The following is a 17,085-nucleotide window of genomic DNA, read 5'->3' on the forward strand; positions in this document are numbered from 1 at the left end:
CGTTGCACAATGCGCTTCCAAGGTCTGGCACAAACACATGCTGTCGGCTGCCAAGTTCGAAATGGGTTAAGGTTTCTTCCTTAAAATTCCCAGGCTCTGTTAACTGTTAATATCCTCCGTGGCACCATTGGGTTAACACCCACCTAGCCCAGTTTCTGCAGCAAGAATCACCCTGCTGCCCTCCGCTCTTTTTTTTTTATGTCCCTGGGAAAGTAGTTTTAACACCTCCGCGCTGTGTCCCCTGAAGTCTCCTGACACCATCTGCACTTCCCACTACCCCAGTTGTCTTTGCCCCGGCTTTTCTTCCAGCTCTCTTCTCCCCTTGCTTGAAAAAGTTGGCTGCTCTCCGCTTCAAAGGACACCCGTCCCCCGCCCCACCACTGTGGTGCTGGTTGGAGGCCAGAGCCCTTGCAGTGGCCCTGGGCGTGACTGCAATATCAACAGCGCACAAGAATAGCGTGGTTTTGGGACCTGGCCAGACCCCTGTCCGGGACCCAAAGCCTTTGCAGTCTTATCCTTCAGGGACACAGTGCCAGGGGCCAGGTGATGCCCCAGATGCCTTCGCCATCCGGGCCCCACAGGAGACTCCGCAGTCTGACTCCAGTGGCTGATTAAACTGGGATTTGTGGAGCTATAGAAAATGCTCCTCAGACCCTGAAGGGCTGTGGTTAATACCTGAACAGTGTCTGCCCATAACAACATGTACATTTTGCACAGCGCTAAGTAATGCCACCATAGGAGAAACAGTGAAGCATCGATACTTCCCTCCCATCCCATCTTATTTCTTACCCTCATTTTGCCTGTCTTTAATTATTTCCCCCCAAGCTTTGTGTGTTTGCTTTGATTTATTTTGCTTTGTACCGATATTTCTCAACTCCCTCCTCTCTCTTTCCAGTTCTGGGTAAAATATTAATCTTGTTTATTATTATTAACCTTCCCTCTCTCTAATCTATTTAAATGCTTTCTCACATTTCCACTTCCTACGGCCCATTTCTCACTTGCAGATTTTCTATTCAGCTGCGCTTTGCTTTAACAGTGTCATTTATTTACTGTTCATTTATTTGTTTTAATTTCAAAGCTTTTCTTCTTTCTTGTTGTGGGCTGTGTTCATGCATTGCTTCATTCTTCCTGCTGAGAAGCTGCATTTTTCTGCTTGGTTGGCTCCAAGATGAGCTAAATTCAGTGCAATAATTCTGTTTCACTTCTGGATTTTTGATGTAGATGGAAGGGAAGGAAGTTTTGGTTTCCATTTCTCCAGCTGGCTGAGAGAAGCCTGGCTATTATATGGAAATCAAACATGTAGACTAATACTTACTATTTCCCCCCATGCTCTAGCAGATCATGTTTCCTGCCTGATGTCGTTCACGCATGTATTTATACAAAGTCTTGTTCAGAGAGTATGGCTTTTTCATAGATTATTTCCTAAGTATAGTTGCTACATTAGCTGTCATGTGGGTATCTCACATCCTTGCTAAAAAAGGAGATGATTAAAGATTCATGCTCAAGGTCAGGGCAAATCCAGAGAACAGAGTGGAAGATTTCGAAAACTGGATGCTCATCCCCTCCACCCTGCTCCGGGCACAGGCAGAGACAGAAATTGTTGGGGGCTGAAGCTGCTGTAGAAAGGAAGAACTGGGCAAAGGAAGAATGACTGGAAGCAAAAGGCCCGTCACAGGGGTTGGGCAAGGGGTCATCTGCCCAGGATCCTGCAGACACATGATCAGAGGAAGAGCCTATGAACCAACTCCTTGGGGAGGAATTTGGGGAAAAGAAAGAACAACTGGATGTTCTTTATTCTGTTTCCACATCATTTGTGACCTTACAAACCTTGACTCTGAGCTCCCCTTGGTCATTTCTCTCTCTAAAGATGAAGGGTCCTGGTCTGCTGAGATGTCTTCTTGACCAGGACTTGTTTTATTTCTCAGTCATTTTCGCTCCTATTCGTAGTTTAACTCCTGCAGCTGTTTCCATGCACTTTGTGCCTCTGCCGCATCCTGCCTCATTTGGCAAGAGGTGATGAAGTGGTTGTGGGAGCAGAAGGAGGGAGCCCAGAAGGACTGGAAAGGTCATGAGGGACTGGAAAAACCTGACAGAGCCCAGACTTGGTCTACAGGTAGCAACAAACATCATCGCTTGGAAACCCTGGATGCTTCCGGAGGACAGAGAAGCAGAGCAAAACAAAAGCATCGGACCCCATCCCTGCCTGGACCATGGGAGCCTCTGAGTGACAGTCTCCAGGCACAAATAGTGTCATTGCAGGAATGATACAAGCTGGTTTTCTGCTTAAAGCACTTTCCTTAGTACCAGTGAGATAATTCTGAATGGCTGCAGACAATCCAGCGAAAACCTTCTTTTTTGCCTCCTCCCCCACTTCCCACAGATACGAAGCTCTCATATCAGGGCAGAGAGAAAGGATGGAGGATGCCAGGCGACGCCTACCATCTTGCAAGTGATGAGCCACCCCAGACTGGCGCAGCTGCCTCTGCTTTGCTCCAGGTTTCGTGGTTCAGCCCAACGGAGTAAGAAGGGACTCCCATGTTTGAATCAGATAAATTGTTTCCCAAATTAGCAACGCAGACATGGTCAGCAGGAGTAGGCCTTGGAAAAAAAGATTGGATCTGAATGAGACGTTAAAAAAAATTGCTACCGGGAGCCTCGTAATAGGTTCCTACGCACAAACACACCCATCACTGATCACATCTTATGTGCTGTCACTCCCCAAACCTCAAATTACTGCAATCAAAGGAAGTCAAAGTAAACGCGGTCCCAGTATAAAACCTTAGCGTCGTGCACCATCCTACATTGTTCAGGCTCTGAGGGCACAACAACCATGAAGGCTTTTCTGATTGCCCTGCTGGCGGCAGTCCTGTGTGCCAAGCAAGGTAAGGAGCTTCGGAGGCTGGGAAAGCCAGACGGAGAGGATGAAAATACCAGAAGAGAAATTAGAGATAACACAGGGACAAGAAGGTTTGACAGCTTTTATTGCAATTGGTGAGGTCTTGGTAGTGCAGTTTTTCTTTGGCATCAGCTGTTGTCAAGCAATATTTAGTGTGGTTGAGTCTTAGATTCTGAGTGAGTTCTGCCGAGGTACCCATAACCCAAAGAAGATGAGCTCACCGCTCTGGTTTCTCAAACCCTCAAGTGTCAAGCTCCGACCACTCACATCTGAAGACAGACATGTGAACCCAAAAATACTAATAGGAATTAAGCTGGGCTCACAGTTTTGCCTTTGGTTTTATTTTTGTTCCTGAATGAAACTGGAGGAGCTGTTGATAAAGGTAATACGGCTGGTATTGGCACCGCATCTTCTGCCAGCGTTTCACTTTATTTCCCACAATGACATTACAATTAAGAAACTAGGTTGCTGGCAGATATTTGAAAGTCTAAGAGCTCTTTGCTCATAGGTTTGAAGAGCTTTTTTAAGTGTCTGGGAGCGAGTGTGTTTGTAATGGGATGCACGCTGCTCTGTGCTCGTCCTCTTTCCAAAGGAGGTGCAGATATAACTAGATAATTGTGTTGAAATATCCAGTTGAGAAACATTGGCTCTGTGCATGTATTTGCAATCCCGAGGAGTACTGCAAGCCTTTTTCCACCGTTAAGGCTATTTCTGGCTGCATTCGCAAAACTAGAGCTAATGGAGGGTGGAGGCCAGACGCAGGCAAGGCTTTATAACAGCTATAATGGTTTAAGCTGTTATTGTTTCCTGACTGGGAGGGATTTTCCTTGCATCAGTCAGTGAACACGAGTGCATTTCAGTTGCTTTCACGCACACGTTGGGGTCTCGGCTCCATCTGCAGCAGGAAGTGGCTTGAACAACCTTGTGAGATTTGGCAGAAAAGCAGATCAGAGAGGGCTGCAGGGACTGTAAAATGCAGTAGCGCTTGCTAGGCAGCATGTCTGGGATTGCTCTGGCATGGTCTGCAGAAGGACAGCAGCCCACAGCTCGGGTTGGGGGACCTCCAGAGGAGAGGTGAGAGGCTTAACTTATCCAAGTGATGGAGAAACAGCGAGTGCTGAATAGTCAGTTAAAGAGAAGTTAAAACCAGGATGCAACAAGGATGATTTTATCTGCTGTTACGGAGAACACCTGCGCTCGCAACACCTGGCACTAGAAAAGAGCATCTGGGTAGGTTTCAGAGCAAGACAGTCATATGCTGAGGCACCCAGAGCTGTACCCAAGGCACCTGAGCTCCCCGTATCAATTCTCCTACCTGGGGTAGTTCGGGCCTAAACCGGCTTTTAATTCTCTTTTAAAACTGCTTCTGGAATTGTCTAACCAAGTTTCACGGGCAGGTTCAACTTCAGAGATTGATTTGAATCAACAGCAGCTGGGCTTTGGAATGTCCCTGGGAGGAGTTTTCCTTGTTGAAAACAGGTTCAAAATCAATTGAAAGGGGCTTGTCTGTGCTGAAATAAGAGCATTCCTGGGTTGAGAAAGCCAGGAGGAACTGAACCAGGGAAATTTCAGCCTAACGGAGGACTCTCCCTGGTTTGCAATTTGATCACCTTCAACCAAGAGCTCTCCGCCGCTGGTGACAATGGAGCAGGCTGTCCCCAGAGCAGCTTAACTGCCTCTGTCACCCCTGCTCAGAAATGAGGAGCATGTCATGGGACTCTGAAGAGGAGGGAAACAGTTTCCACCAGTTGTGAATCCACTTCCAGGAACGAGATGGCACATGCCTGTGTTTCTAGCATGGCCAGCTGGCCAGCCTGGAGATTTGACTCAATTTACTTCAGCTTTGTTCAGAAATACATATCCTACCTCCTTCTGGCTTTGTAATAGACCTGGCTCAGCCCTGCTAATAATATCACTGAGAACATGTTGTTCCAGGCGCTGGTAGAAATAATCTTTCTATTGTCCAGGGCAACCTCTCCCAGGGAACTCCCTTTAATGTGGCTCTGTGCTCAGTAATTTAGCTCACAGGGTGTTATAGGCTTTAATTAATTCATGTCCGTACAATGTTTTGCAGACGCAGTCTGAAAATACTAAAAACTAAGCTCTCACCTGAGAACAGTGCCAGTTCATCCTCTCCTTGCCAGAGCTATACTAGACCCAGCTGGGCAGGTCGCGAGCTCTGCTTTTGCAGGTTGGCTGTCAACCAGGCCAATGCGGACCAGGGGGAGAAAGAAAGGTCACCCGAGAGTGCTGCTCAGGCTGAAAAAATGTGTTTTCCAGTTTAGTCACCGAAAATCTCAAGTAAAGAAAGAAAACTCGTTTTGTTCTGTTTGTTTGCTTTTTCAGCTTCATGAATCAAAACCAACCTCTAATGCCACTTGTCGTGAAGACTTGCTCGTAACGTACTTTTCACCTTGTATTTTCCAAGAAGGGACACGGCTTTTGAAGCTTTCTTCCCAGGAGAGCACTGCTGGAAACCACTAATATGTGTCATTTGCGCTCTTTCCAGCTTCCTCGCTGTTTTGCTACACGTGTGACAACGAGCACTCCAACTGGAACTGTCTTAAAACCTACAAGTGTGAAGACCATGAGAAATACTGTACAACCACATACAGCTCTGCTGGGTTTGGTGAGTATCTCCCACACCTCAAGGCTTTTTTTTTTTCTCCCCCTCCAGGGAAACTGATGGGCAATAGTTTTTTTAGGGCACTAGTTGGTCTTGTTGGAAAGAATCGATCACTGAGGTTTACGGATCACAACACGTAACGTGTGTGAATCCCTCAGCGGCGCTCTGTGATCCACCACCTGCGGTATGCTCCTCACCGCCTTGTGGCAGGGCTGGTTGAAGCACACAGATTTTCGTGAGCAGACCCTGTCACTTGAGCTGAGAGCTCACAGACATGCTTTGTGATGGAGGTTGGAAAGGGGTTGGATGTAAGTAATGTGGTTTCAGAAATCTACAATGCATTGGCAGTGATTTTTTGCTGTCCTATGGGAAGCATGGTGTGGATTTCTACCAAGGACTTTCTAGTGTCACGCATTTGATCCAGGTTGTGTGGATACTCACCCAGCACTCATCAAATCCGCCGATAGCTGTTACTGCTGCATCGCAAATTAAGCATAGTGCAATATACCTCCTCCTATCGCCCTCTGGTCAGCTCTTGCACAAGAATCTTAAATCACAGCTCTCCTTTCTTGTCTCTTCTCCATCCAGGCAAGGACATAGGACACCGCATCACCAAGAAATGTTCTGTAGACTGTCCTGAGACAAACTTGAACTTCGGTGTGGCGGCTTATTCCACCAAATGCTGTAGTACCTCCCTGTGCAATTTCAGTGGTGCCAACAGCATAAAAATCAGCTATGCCGTGATGTTCCTGGGAGTTGTGGCCAGTTTGATCTCTGTCATCAGGGCAGGATTGTGATGAGGGGTGGGAGAAGATGTGACAACCCAAGAACCTACCAGGTATTCCCCAACTGAGAAACCAACATCCTCTGTCAAGTGTCTCCAACAGGGTCTATGCTACCCTGTTTTTTCCAAGACATTGCTTCAGATGCCATCCACAAAACGGCACAGCAGTGTAGCTCCTATTTCCTTCCCCCCCCCCCCCCGTATCATTGTTGTTTTGTACTAATTTTCCCTGCAAAAGCTCTTTTGATAGCATGTGTGTGACAATCGTCAAACAAAATAAAGATTTGTGTTATTCTAGAGCGTGTTTGTTATATCCACACTAAGATCAGCCTGAGAAAAGAGCTCTGCCAGAAAGGTCTGTAATCTGAATCTCTAATTCACATTCAATTCCTCTTTTTAGCACCTGGGAGTCTTCTCCTGGCTGCCTTTCTCAGCTGACTCTGTTGCATCCAGCAGCTCAAGACAGACACTCCATAAAGCCAGATGTTCTGCCTGATCACTCAGTGCTAACGAATGAAGGTGACAATCTGGAAAGGTCAAAGATGTTTGTGGTGTTCCCATTGCAAGCAACAGCGAGAATTGTTTTGTACCTGCTAACACACAGGACTGGGGGTTGGCCAGGTATTGGTTGTGCTTCTGGCTGTGCTGCAAAGTTCTCGTGTGATCTCTGCAGGGTGGATGGCTTCAGCTTTTAAAATAGGTAAAGGGCCCACACCAAGATGCTGGAGATGTCCAAGATGAGGACGGTGCTGCTGGAACCTGTCCTCGTGGAAAGGGGACCCTGCGTGCCTGCTTGGAGAAGGTGCTGCTGTCTGAGTGATTGCTCATGACTTCCCTGCAGCGACAGGGGAAACAGGCAGAAAGAGCCTGGCAGAGGCAACGGGTGTCTGATCTGGTGGGGGAGGTCTCTGCTCCTTCCCTTTCCTCTGTCGCTGCTGCATTTCCAGGCTTGGGGATGGAGGAGATGGGGTTGAGATCCCCTGCAGCTCTTGGAGGTGCGGAGCTATAGGTAAGATGGGCAAAATACATGCACTCTTGGAGCTGGAGGGTGCGTAATTCCCAGCTGAGCAGTTTATAAGTGCAGTGCTGCATTTCGGGAGGGCTTGTATAGAAGTGGCACCCGGAAAAAAGCCCTGATGTTTGCAGCCCAGCTGGATTTGAGGGGAGTCCTGCTCCACCAGCGCTCAAGACAGGCTGCAAAGTGCATGTGTTTCTGTGCAACGGGGAGAAACTGCAGGGCTGGCCGAAGGCTGTGAAGATGGGATTAGGTTTAGTCATCCTATAAAGATTTAATTTCTGGGCAAGGAGGGTGTTCTGGCATTTATTTAATTACGAGATGGGCTAACTGAAGAACGGTAGTGTTGCAGCATTTCTGTGCTAAGGGACCAACAGAAACTTGGGTTTTGCACTTCTTTTTAACCACTTTTCCCATCACTTTTCCTATATGTTAATCACAATAATTTCTGAAATGATTCTCAAAGCTTTTGGCCAACTTGAAAATCCACATTCAGTAAAAACATCTGAATTTCACAGTTACTTTTAAATTTCAGCTTTTGTTTCATGAAAACGACATGTTTTCACCAAAATAAAGATATTGTTTGCCCTTCTCACATGACAATTTCAACCAGGTTTAGAACAAGATGAGCAAAACACTCTCCTTCCTTCTCCACTCAGCAACTGTCAAGGGAAATAAGTCTTTCCACCCCATCCTCCACCCCCCATTAAAACCCCTGTTACTCTTTCCAAAATCTTCTTGAAGTTCAGAGCTTCCAAATACTTGTAAACCGTGATATTATCTTCTCCTTTGCCTTGTTCCCTCTGGTGTTCTAATCATCTGTGTCCTTTCTACCCCCATGGGTTCTTTTCAATCTGTCTCATCTGGCACTGGCGAGGGGTGAAGGTAACATTCGTATCAGGGGGACATACGGGACCAGCTGGGAGAGTGCAGGACCATCAAATGGAAAATCTCGACTGTCAGAAATCCTGCAATAACTCCTTTAAGAAATACAGCCTTGCCATCTCAAAATCTCAGCAGCTTGCAGGAGACGAGATATTTTAGTTTTTGCTTGGATGAGACTACAAGGGAGGGTGGGGGGGGGGGGGAAAGTGCCTGGCTGAGCTGCTATTTCTGTACCTGTAAATGGATGCTGTTGGCTGAAATAAATCTGAATGTGGGCTGCCTCTGCAGGCAACGTACAGGCTGCAGAATGGCAGAGCCCCCTTTTCTGCTATTACCTCAAACAGTCAGCAATAAAAGTTGATTTACCGATAAAGGTTCATGAAATCCCTTCTGGATTGGGGAAAATAAAATGTTTCACAAGGAAGAGAGGGTTGCAGTGCCTGGCATGGAGGGTGCCAACTTCTGTTTTCCTCCTGCCTGGTGCCTTACAAAGGTATTGGCCTTATGAAGCCAAACAACACCCCTCCTTTGAGCTTTCTTGGTTAATTGCCACCTCTGTTCCAACTGAGTTTCATGCTCTACCTATTGAGAAAGCAGAAGTTTCCTCACCTTAGTCACGCAGGTTTCCATACTAACAATATTTATACGTCCAATTTAGAGGTGTTGGAAAGAGTTACATCACCTCAAGAACTGGGCATGCCTTTTCGATGAGATAATGACTGTAGGTGGGCGATATTGGAAGCCAAAATATTCAATGGGAGATGGAAATCTGAGCAACTTGGAGACTAAGAAAAAAGGGAAACAAAACAGATGGAGAGCAGCAAGGGGCAGAGTTGCTGGCAGAGGCCTGGGGCACGCAGGTCGCTCCTGAAGCTCCGAGTGTCACGTGAAAGGGATCCAGCTGGACCGTTTCTGGGACTGTGCCTCCGTCCCCACGACTAGATGGCGGAAAGACAACGGTGGGAGGAAAAAGCAACTGCAATCAGAATAAGATGGGAAAGATTCCGATTTTATACAGGGAGATAGGATGAAACATGTTAAAAAAGGAGGAGTAAAGAGCATAATTTTGGCTGGCTATAATTTTTTTTTCTGAAGATTTAATGAGTTGAGATCCTTGATCAGACAATCCCTCATTCTCCATGCTTTTACTGGTTTGTTTTTTTCTCCTGACATTTATTTTTTGTAATTTGTGAAAAAAATCACAGCTTGTTCAATGCGACGGGGGTGGGTGTTATTTTATTTTTTAATTTAAGTGGTCATTTTCATTGCCCAGTGGAATTTATTTTCTAGTAAGAGAACATTTTCCCTCATACAAAATATCCAATTTTAGAACAGAAACATTTACGATTTTGAACTGCTGTCTCAAAAAGGCCCACAGAAAATGATGTCTGGTCCCCTATGAAATGCAGTGGAAGGAGACTGCTCTTCTGATCTAGCTGTATTGACAATCCTGGGAGACATTTTGTAGAAGTTTCAATCCCAATTTCAATTTCAAATTCAATCAATTTCCATATGTACTAAAACAGTGTGCGAGGACAGGATCTTCAAGGATGCAGCCTGATCTGAGACCGATGCTGACCTGGAAAGGAAAACATTCCTCTTCTCACGTGGACACTGTTTTGTTTTTGTGTTTTGCTTTGCCTCCACTTATCCAGAATTAGAAACTGTTGCATACTTAACATCAGATGAACAAACTGCATTGTGAAACAACAAGGAAAAGAAGAAGCGGGGGGGGGATAATATATGCCTGTTTAGATTTCCACCAAAGCATACTTCCACACACAAGCACTGACACGTTACTCTCAATTATCCACCATCTGACACAGCAACCCTACTGTTATTATCCTAGCATCAAAGCAAACACTGCAGAGGTATAAAACCTGCCCTGGGTGAGTCCTCCTTGTTTTGGAGGCTGCGAGACCTATAAAGGATGAAGACTTCTCTTCTCGTCGCGCTCATCGTAGCCCTGTGCACGGAGAGTGGTGAGTCTCCAAGGATTGCTTTGCACTAGCGAGACCCCCCAGAGTCGGGGCATGCCTTTGGTATTGCAGGATGACAAGAGGATTTTGCAGCACGAATGATAAAGCTGAAGGGTCGTTAGGCTCTAGAGAATATTCCAGTCCTCAGGATAAGAAGCCAGGGGACGTGTCCCCACCAGAAGCTGGAAGGATGCTGAGGAGCTGAAGTGGGGGATGAGATACCCATCTCACCTGACTCGCGCAGGCCCAGCCCAGCCCTTGGAGTGGCTCACTGTAGGCAGCTGAGAACCCTTGGTGCGGCTCCGTGAGAAGGGGGATTAGTTGAGGGATATACAGAGCTGGACAGGCAAAGGGCAATATGTACAATAAAGCTGCGAATTTGACATATAACTAACTACAGCCTGATTATTATTTTTTTCACTTGCTTGTTTATTGGTTGCAATTACAAACCATCATTACCTAAATTGGTAGTGATGGGCATGCCACAAGAAGATGCAATTCTGGCTCCCGTCTCTTTCTTGCAGCTTGTTGCTTTGAGGTGCAACTTTGCCGACGTCGATCCCAGGTCTGGGATGGAGACGCAGAGTCCCATTCTCATTCTGATAACTGGTGGCTGTTTCTTTTGGGAAAGATGCACTGGGAACATGCACTTTAACTCTGCCTGGCTGGGCTCTGCCAAGGACCGCTGCCTGTGCCTCTGGAAGATGCCCCGTTTGCACAGGGGCGGGCTGTGGGTCAGGCAAGGAACAGAGGGTGCAGCCTTGAATATCCCTCTGACTATTCCAGGGGAATAGCTGATTTCCTCAGTTTGGGGGGCTTTTGCCTTATTGCAAACTGAATTTTTCTCAGGCTCTGCTGTAGGGCTTTACCTGCAAATTACTTGCCATTCTGGTCCCAGTCTAGCAGAGCACTTAGGCTCACACTTAATTTGAGGCTGTATATGTTCTTACTGTGGGACTTCACAGGCTTTAAATTTGGCATGTGCTAAATTATTGTGCTCAACTGGGTTGAGAAAGTTGAGGGCAATAAAAAGATTCTTTCCTGCTGCTTATCAACTGTAATCACATTTTTTAAAAAGGTCACGTAATGAGACAGCAAACTTACCAAAGGAGTTGGTGAAAATTAACACATACGCAGCACCACTTCACTGTTCAATCTAGCCAGAAGGCTGGTTGCTGTTCCAATTAATCCTGAACCCAACTGATTTTAACCGTGTAAATCCTGCATCCGCCGGCAGTTGCACTTGCTAATGCTTTACATGTGTAAGTTGTTTATCTGGGTGGCTCGAATTATTCACATGAAAATCTTCCTTGAGGAATATTCTTTTTCAGTTAGAGCAGAGGTCTCGCTAGGCACAGACAGGAGACCTCCAAAGGCAGCCTGGTTTAACCCCAGGTTTGCATCCTGAGTGGAGCACGTTTCTAAAGGAATATTGTTCCCTTCCCCGCTTAGTCCTCATTACAACGGCTGTCTCAAAAGATGCAATAAAATCAGAAGTGTTTTTCAGTAGCATGAGCAATTGTCGTTCTTACCGGGACAGAGGATCAAAATTGTCCTACCTGACTTCAGGGTCTTAACTGAGCTACCAGGTTAGGAGCCCACATGCCTCCAGAGTCCTCTGTAGTAAATGTGAGTGAGAGAGAAACCTCCTGAGCACAGAGATGTATTGGCAAACTCACCTCTGCAGGTGCTTGCCCCCTCCCCTGGCTAGAAGAGTCCCAGGACAACTGTACTCTTAAATTAGCAGCTTTGGGAGGTTGGGATGAAACAGGACTTGGGCGTGTAACAAGCTCCACTGTTTCCTGTATAGATTCAGGAAGTTTTTCTTGGAATGGGCTTGATTAAAGAAGCTGCATTAATCAAGGAATAAAATGAGTTACATGTCTGGAAAACCCAGTTGTGTTAATTAAGGAATAAAATGGGTTACATGTCTGGAAAACCCAGTTTGGGGACTCTGCTCTAGTGTAGAGTTATTCTGGGAGGAAAGGGTGGTTCCCAGTGGGGCGGAGCAGAAACGTGCCTGTGTGGGCTTTGCACGAGAAAAGAGAATGAAGCCACGCTGCTTTGAGTGCAGATAGTCTAAAGGAGGGTCCCAGACTTGAAAAAAAAACATGTAGCCTGCAGCGTCAGGAGAGTACTGAATGCAAGAGCCAGGCAGGACAGCCCAGAGAGTCTGGAGATGGAAACGACCATGACCAAGGTAGGAAGCAAATTGCAACAGTCTTGGTATCAAGTCAGAGTGAGCCGGGTGCCAGGTCTGAGGCTTTTGAAATCGTAAGGGTGTTGAGCATGGAACAGAGGGAGATGGGATCTGAGTCACTGCAAGCCCAGTTGCCTGGCCTCTGTGTCCTCTGCTAGCTGCTCTTCAGTGAGAGACAATAGAGGGAGAGTAGGATCTGCGAGGACTACAGACCGCAAGAGGAAGCTGATGGTCAGTTCTGGGTGGCCACGGAAAGGGCAAAGGGGCTGTTAGCTGGAGTGGGGAGAGAAGACAGTTTCCACAGTCAGAGAAGGATGAATAGTGCCCTAACAGGCATTTTTGTGGCTTCCTATGAAATACAGTGCACAGCCTGGTCACCTGGGTCACGGTCGGAGCTGGGGCCAGCTCTGGGCTAGTAGCACGATAGGGAGCAGAGAGCCTGTTTGGGCCAGATGAGCTTGTCTGAGGTCAAACAAGGGCAGCAATGAGGTCAGGACACTGCTGGCAAAGGCACCAACAAGGGCAAAGAAGCTCAGGCAAGGGAGAAGAAGAGCGAGGGAGATGAAGAGCAAGGAAAGCAAAGGACAGTGCTGGTAGAAAAATAAGATGGGTATTAACTGGCCGTAGATAGGGATAGCCTGGAAATGAGACGAATGAGCCTAATCCCCGGTGGGTGACATTACTGCAGGAGTGTTTGCTCCAGATAAACAGATGAGTAGGAAATTCCCCTTATCATGCAAAGAAACCTTCCCTGAGGATCTCTTTGCTATGAATGACTGCTTTAGCTTACTTGAGTGCAAGCTGTTTTCATTCATTCGTATTAGCACAGCGTTTGCAGATTCACAGTGTTACAGATGTACACATTTTGTAGTGTTAGGCAGTCATCACCCACGGATGGCTGTAAAAAGGAGTCTGCTGCAGCCAAGGGGGTGATTTGCCGAGCCCTGTCTTCTACAGGTCCAAGATTGCCTCCCGACACAGGAGTGCTCTGAAAATGAACCAGCCAAATGCAAGCATCCATCTTCCCAGCAAACACTGAGAAGCAGATCTAGGTCACTCGTCCCTCATTTAAGATACGCTGGGGGGTCATGCAGCAAAATATTCATGCCCAGTATGGCCAGGGGGGTTACTCTTAGGTGTGTGTCTCACTTTTTGTATTCAAAAAATTTTTTAAAATAATTCAGTGTTGGTCTGTGTGCTCTGAGAGAGGATGTGTAGGCCAGGACTCTTCAGATGACTTGAAGAGGATGTGAAAGAGTGTGGACAGGAATCCACTGGTCTCTTTCCACGCAAGAACTAGTGTCCAGCAAACGGGGCTTAGAGGAGCCAGGTTGGAAAGAAACCACAAGAGCTTCATGCTGCAAGTGGTATTAGACTGGCATGCTCTTTCCAAAAGCACACTGGGGATACCAGACGTTTAAATGGATTCAGGGAAGACTTAAGTAAGTATCCAGAAGGAAGATCCCTTGAGGGTTACTAAATGAGCAAACCACGTCAGTGTCGGGAGTCTGAGTTTAAAGTAATTTGGGTCCAGGAGAGTCGCTGGGGCCAAGTTTCACGCACCCAGGAGGTTGTCTGCCTGCGGCCGCTGGGCTTGACAGATCCTTCATCTGGACCAGCACCACCAGTTTTGTGTTCCTACGGATATTTCTAGAGGTGACTGATGGGTGTTGTGTGCTTCTTTTGCAGCTTTCTCCTTGACATGTTTCACATGCAAAGATGCATCTTCCAATATACATTGTCTTGGTACAACCGCGTGCTCTGACCATGAGAAGTACTGTCTCACAACCTATTCTGTCACGGGACTCGGTAAGTGCGAAGCTTTTCCAAGGTTCCGATGACAAGATGGGGTTCAGGTTAGGCTGACTGCAGAGCCTCCTCCCACCATGAGGTGTGGTGGAAGAATTAGTGAGGATCATAGCACACAGAGAGCATAGCCCATCTCTGTTGCAATATATCGTAACAATACTGCACTGCTGATTAAACACACTCAGGAATGGGAGACATTGGAAGAGAGAGGATTTCTCTGCACAAACCCCTTGTCTCATCTCCAAGCTCAAATATATGCTCATGAGGTGGTGGAATTGGAAAGGGCCAAGTATTGTGGGAGGAGCAATCCCAAGGCACGTTGGTGACTATGTCTTGCAATCTTGCACTGTACAAATGCATTAGATCTCCAAATTCTTGCCCAAGGTTGCACTCAGCTGGCCCTGAAAACAGCAGAGGAGTCATAAGGCCTGGAGATGGTCTCCACAGGTCACATACGCACAAATAATGATGCAGTGTGACGAAGCCCAAGGCAAAACCAACAGCATTAAGTGCAGAACAACGTATTCCCCACTGGCTATTGCACAGCCAGTCTATCACTGGAATCTGTAAAAAATATACAAGATAAAAAACCTGACTTTTCTTCCTGTTTTCTCCCTCTCCCACTTCAGGCAATGACCGTAACCAGCGTATTAACAAGAAATGTTCTGCATTTTGCCCAACAATTGACCTGAATATCGGCATAGCCAGTGTTGCTACCAGCTGCTGCGAGACTTCCTTGTGCAACATCAGTGGTGCCAGCAGTGTGAAAACCAGCTACAGTATGATAGCTCTGGGCGTCTTGGCCAGTCTCGCTTGCATCCTCCGGCTGGGTTTTTAAAGGGGCTGGGGGGTGGAAAAGAGCTGCTTGGCCTTGCATTGCAAGGGATCAAACTCTCATCTGTACACTGTGAATGCTGCCCGGTTTCTCCTACCTGGAAGGTCACATCCCATCAGCAAATATTTTTGCTCTTACCGTGCTCTGATGACAATGCATAAGAGCACAGCCCTACCTCAAAATGGTGTTTGGAAGAGAAAGGCATGATGTGGAGCCCTGCACATGCAGAAGGGCACCATATAGTCACCGTGTCTCTTACTATTGGCCTTTGTAACTCCCTGCATTTTTTTCCCCTTCATTTTGTCCCTGCCATTCTCTTGTGCCTTTTTTCCCTTTATACCATTTTCTGCCCTGTATCATTTTGCTCTGAGGAAGCCTTTAATATTATAGTTGTTAAACAGAAGCTGGGCACAATAAAGTGTCATTTTATTCCATTGTGTGACTGTGTGGTATGGTACATCGGGCGTAGAGGCTGGATGCATCCATGTTAGCAGCAACAAAAGCGGAGGCGTTAGTCTGCAAGTCGAATTGAAATAATGCTGAAATATATTGCAATTGCTTTGCATTCACTTCAGGAAGCCAGATTTTCTTTTTTTTTTTTTTTTCCCCTGCATTGGCAGAAGTGTCATTTTATGACTCCATTTCAGAGTAAACTGTATTCTATTTAACCTGCTTTCAATTTCTCTTCTGGGTCAGCTGGCTGAAAGGAAATGGCAGTTGAGCTCTCCAGCCGGCAAACAGAGGGGACAAGGCAGGACTCAACACCAAGCGATCTTGAGCATTAAGTTTTATTTAAACTGATTTAAGATCTTCCAGTGGAAATTGCTTTATAAGCATTACGGATTATTTTGAAAGGGGAGGAAAGTATCTTGCATGGTGTTTAAAGGAAAATCATCAGAAAAGACAGACGGTTTCTACCGTGTGTCTGCTGGAATCTGGAAATTTCAGCTTCATCTATAACAAAATATTAACTTTGAAAATAAATCTTTTATGTTTGCTAGTCAAGTTCCCTATTGGGGTTAAAACTGAAGGAACTCATTCCCCTCCACTGACCTTCCTTGTGGATAATCTTAGCTAGGAATGAGAGATTTGCTCACTTAAACCCTTCTGAAGTGAGTCACAGGAGGCTGAAATGCTTTCTCCTGAGCTGAAGAAGCTCTCCACTAGGATTACTCCAGCGAAGATCTCCCAGGGTAATTAGTTGGGTGCAGCTCACCCAGCTGGTTTTCTCTCCATAGACTCATTGCACAGGGAGAGCAGCTACACGCTTTGCTCACTCTGCTGGGTATTTGCCAAGAGCAGAGGAACACCACCACTCAGAAACAGCCGGATCTTTGTAACAGGTTTGTAAAGGAAATGTGGTCTCATGGCTCCAGCTCACCCCAGCCTGCTCCCATCCCTTCTTGTCCACCCATCCTCCCATCCACATCCGACCCCCACCCATGCACTCCCTGGCTGTTTTCTCTCCCAGCCTTCCTTGTTGGCTTCTTCATCCAGTCTTAGTCCGGGCTTTACCTCCAGCCTCTATTTTCTTGCTAGAGCCTCAGCTCATTTTTTTCTCCTTGGTGCAAATGCAAGGTTGGCCAAGGATACTCCGTCTTCAGCCATGAGACTCTCCGTTGTCCTCACGGTTCCTATCGCACTGCTATCCCACAGCTACTCTCTTCACCTTTCTTCCCCTCCTGCCAGATTTAGAGATATTCAAGTGGCGCACACATTTGAACACCTCGAATGAGCCAAGAACTGTTCTGTGGCCTTGGATAGCCATACTCTGCCCCACACCCAGATGGTAAGATGGTAACAACTGAACTTTCTGAAGTAGTCTTCAGCCTTTGCTATCCACAGGTTTAGGATTTCTTAGGGACAATGCTGGTTGGCACAGGCAAAGGCCAAGCTGGGGCTAGTACTGCCGCAGGTCTTGTCCTGCTGAGCTTGTGAACACGGACCCGCTCTTGGCATCCAGGTTTAAAATAAAGTCATGTCTTGTGCTATCTGAACTTGGCAGATGCCTCCATTTTGGGTTGGGAGGGAACCTGGCACTTGAAGGAAGGTATAA

General features: G+C 46.7%; 1 protein-coding gene across 1 annotated transcript; it reads left to right on the forward strand.

Annotated features, from left to right (window-relative positions):
* The first annotated feature begins 2,775 nt into the window (after positions 1-2,775).
* Positions 2,776-6,603, forward strand: LOC143156082 (lymphocyte antigen 6E-like). The gene is made up of 3 exons (XM_076328994.1): positions 2,776-2,882; positions 5,406-5,525; positions 6,111-6,603. The coding sequence occupies exons 1-3, from the start codon at positions 2,831-2,833 to the stop codon at positions 6,317-6,319; spliced, it is 381 nt and encodes a 126-aa protein (XP_076185109.1). The 5' UTR covers positions 2,776-2,830; the 3' UTR covers positions 6,320-6,603.
* The last annotated feature ends 10,482 nt before the right edge of the window (positions 6,604-17,085 follow it).

The sequence above is a fragment of the Aptenodytes patagonicus genome, chromosome 2, assembly GCF_965638725.1.
Source record: "Aptenodytes patagonicus chromosome 2, bAptPat1.pri.cur, whole genome shotgun sequence".
NCBI classification, from domain to species: Eukaryota; Metazoa; Chordata; class Aves; order Sphenisciformes; family Spheniscidae; genus Aptenodytes; species Aptenodytes patagonicus.

Excerpts from the sequence above, each read along its gene's own strand:
- LOC143156082 (XM_076328994.1), top strand. The coding sequence starts at position 2,831 with ATGAAGGCTTTTCTGATTGCCCTGCTGGCGGCAGTCCTGTGTGCCAAG. Across the intron at positions 2,883-5,405 it reads AGTCCTGTGTGCCAAGCAAG|CTTCCTCGCTGTTTTGCTAC; the intron begins GTAAGGAGCTTC and ends CGCTCTTTCCAG. Across the intron at positions 5,526-6,110 it reads ATACAGCTCTGCTGGGTTTG|GCAAGGACATAGGACACCGC; the intron begins GTGAGTATCTCC and ends TTCTCCATCCAG.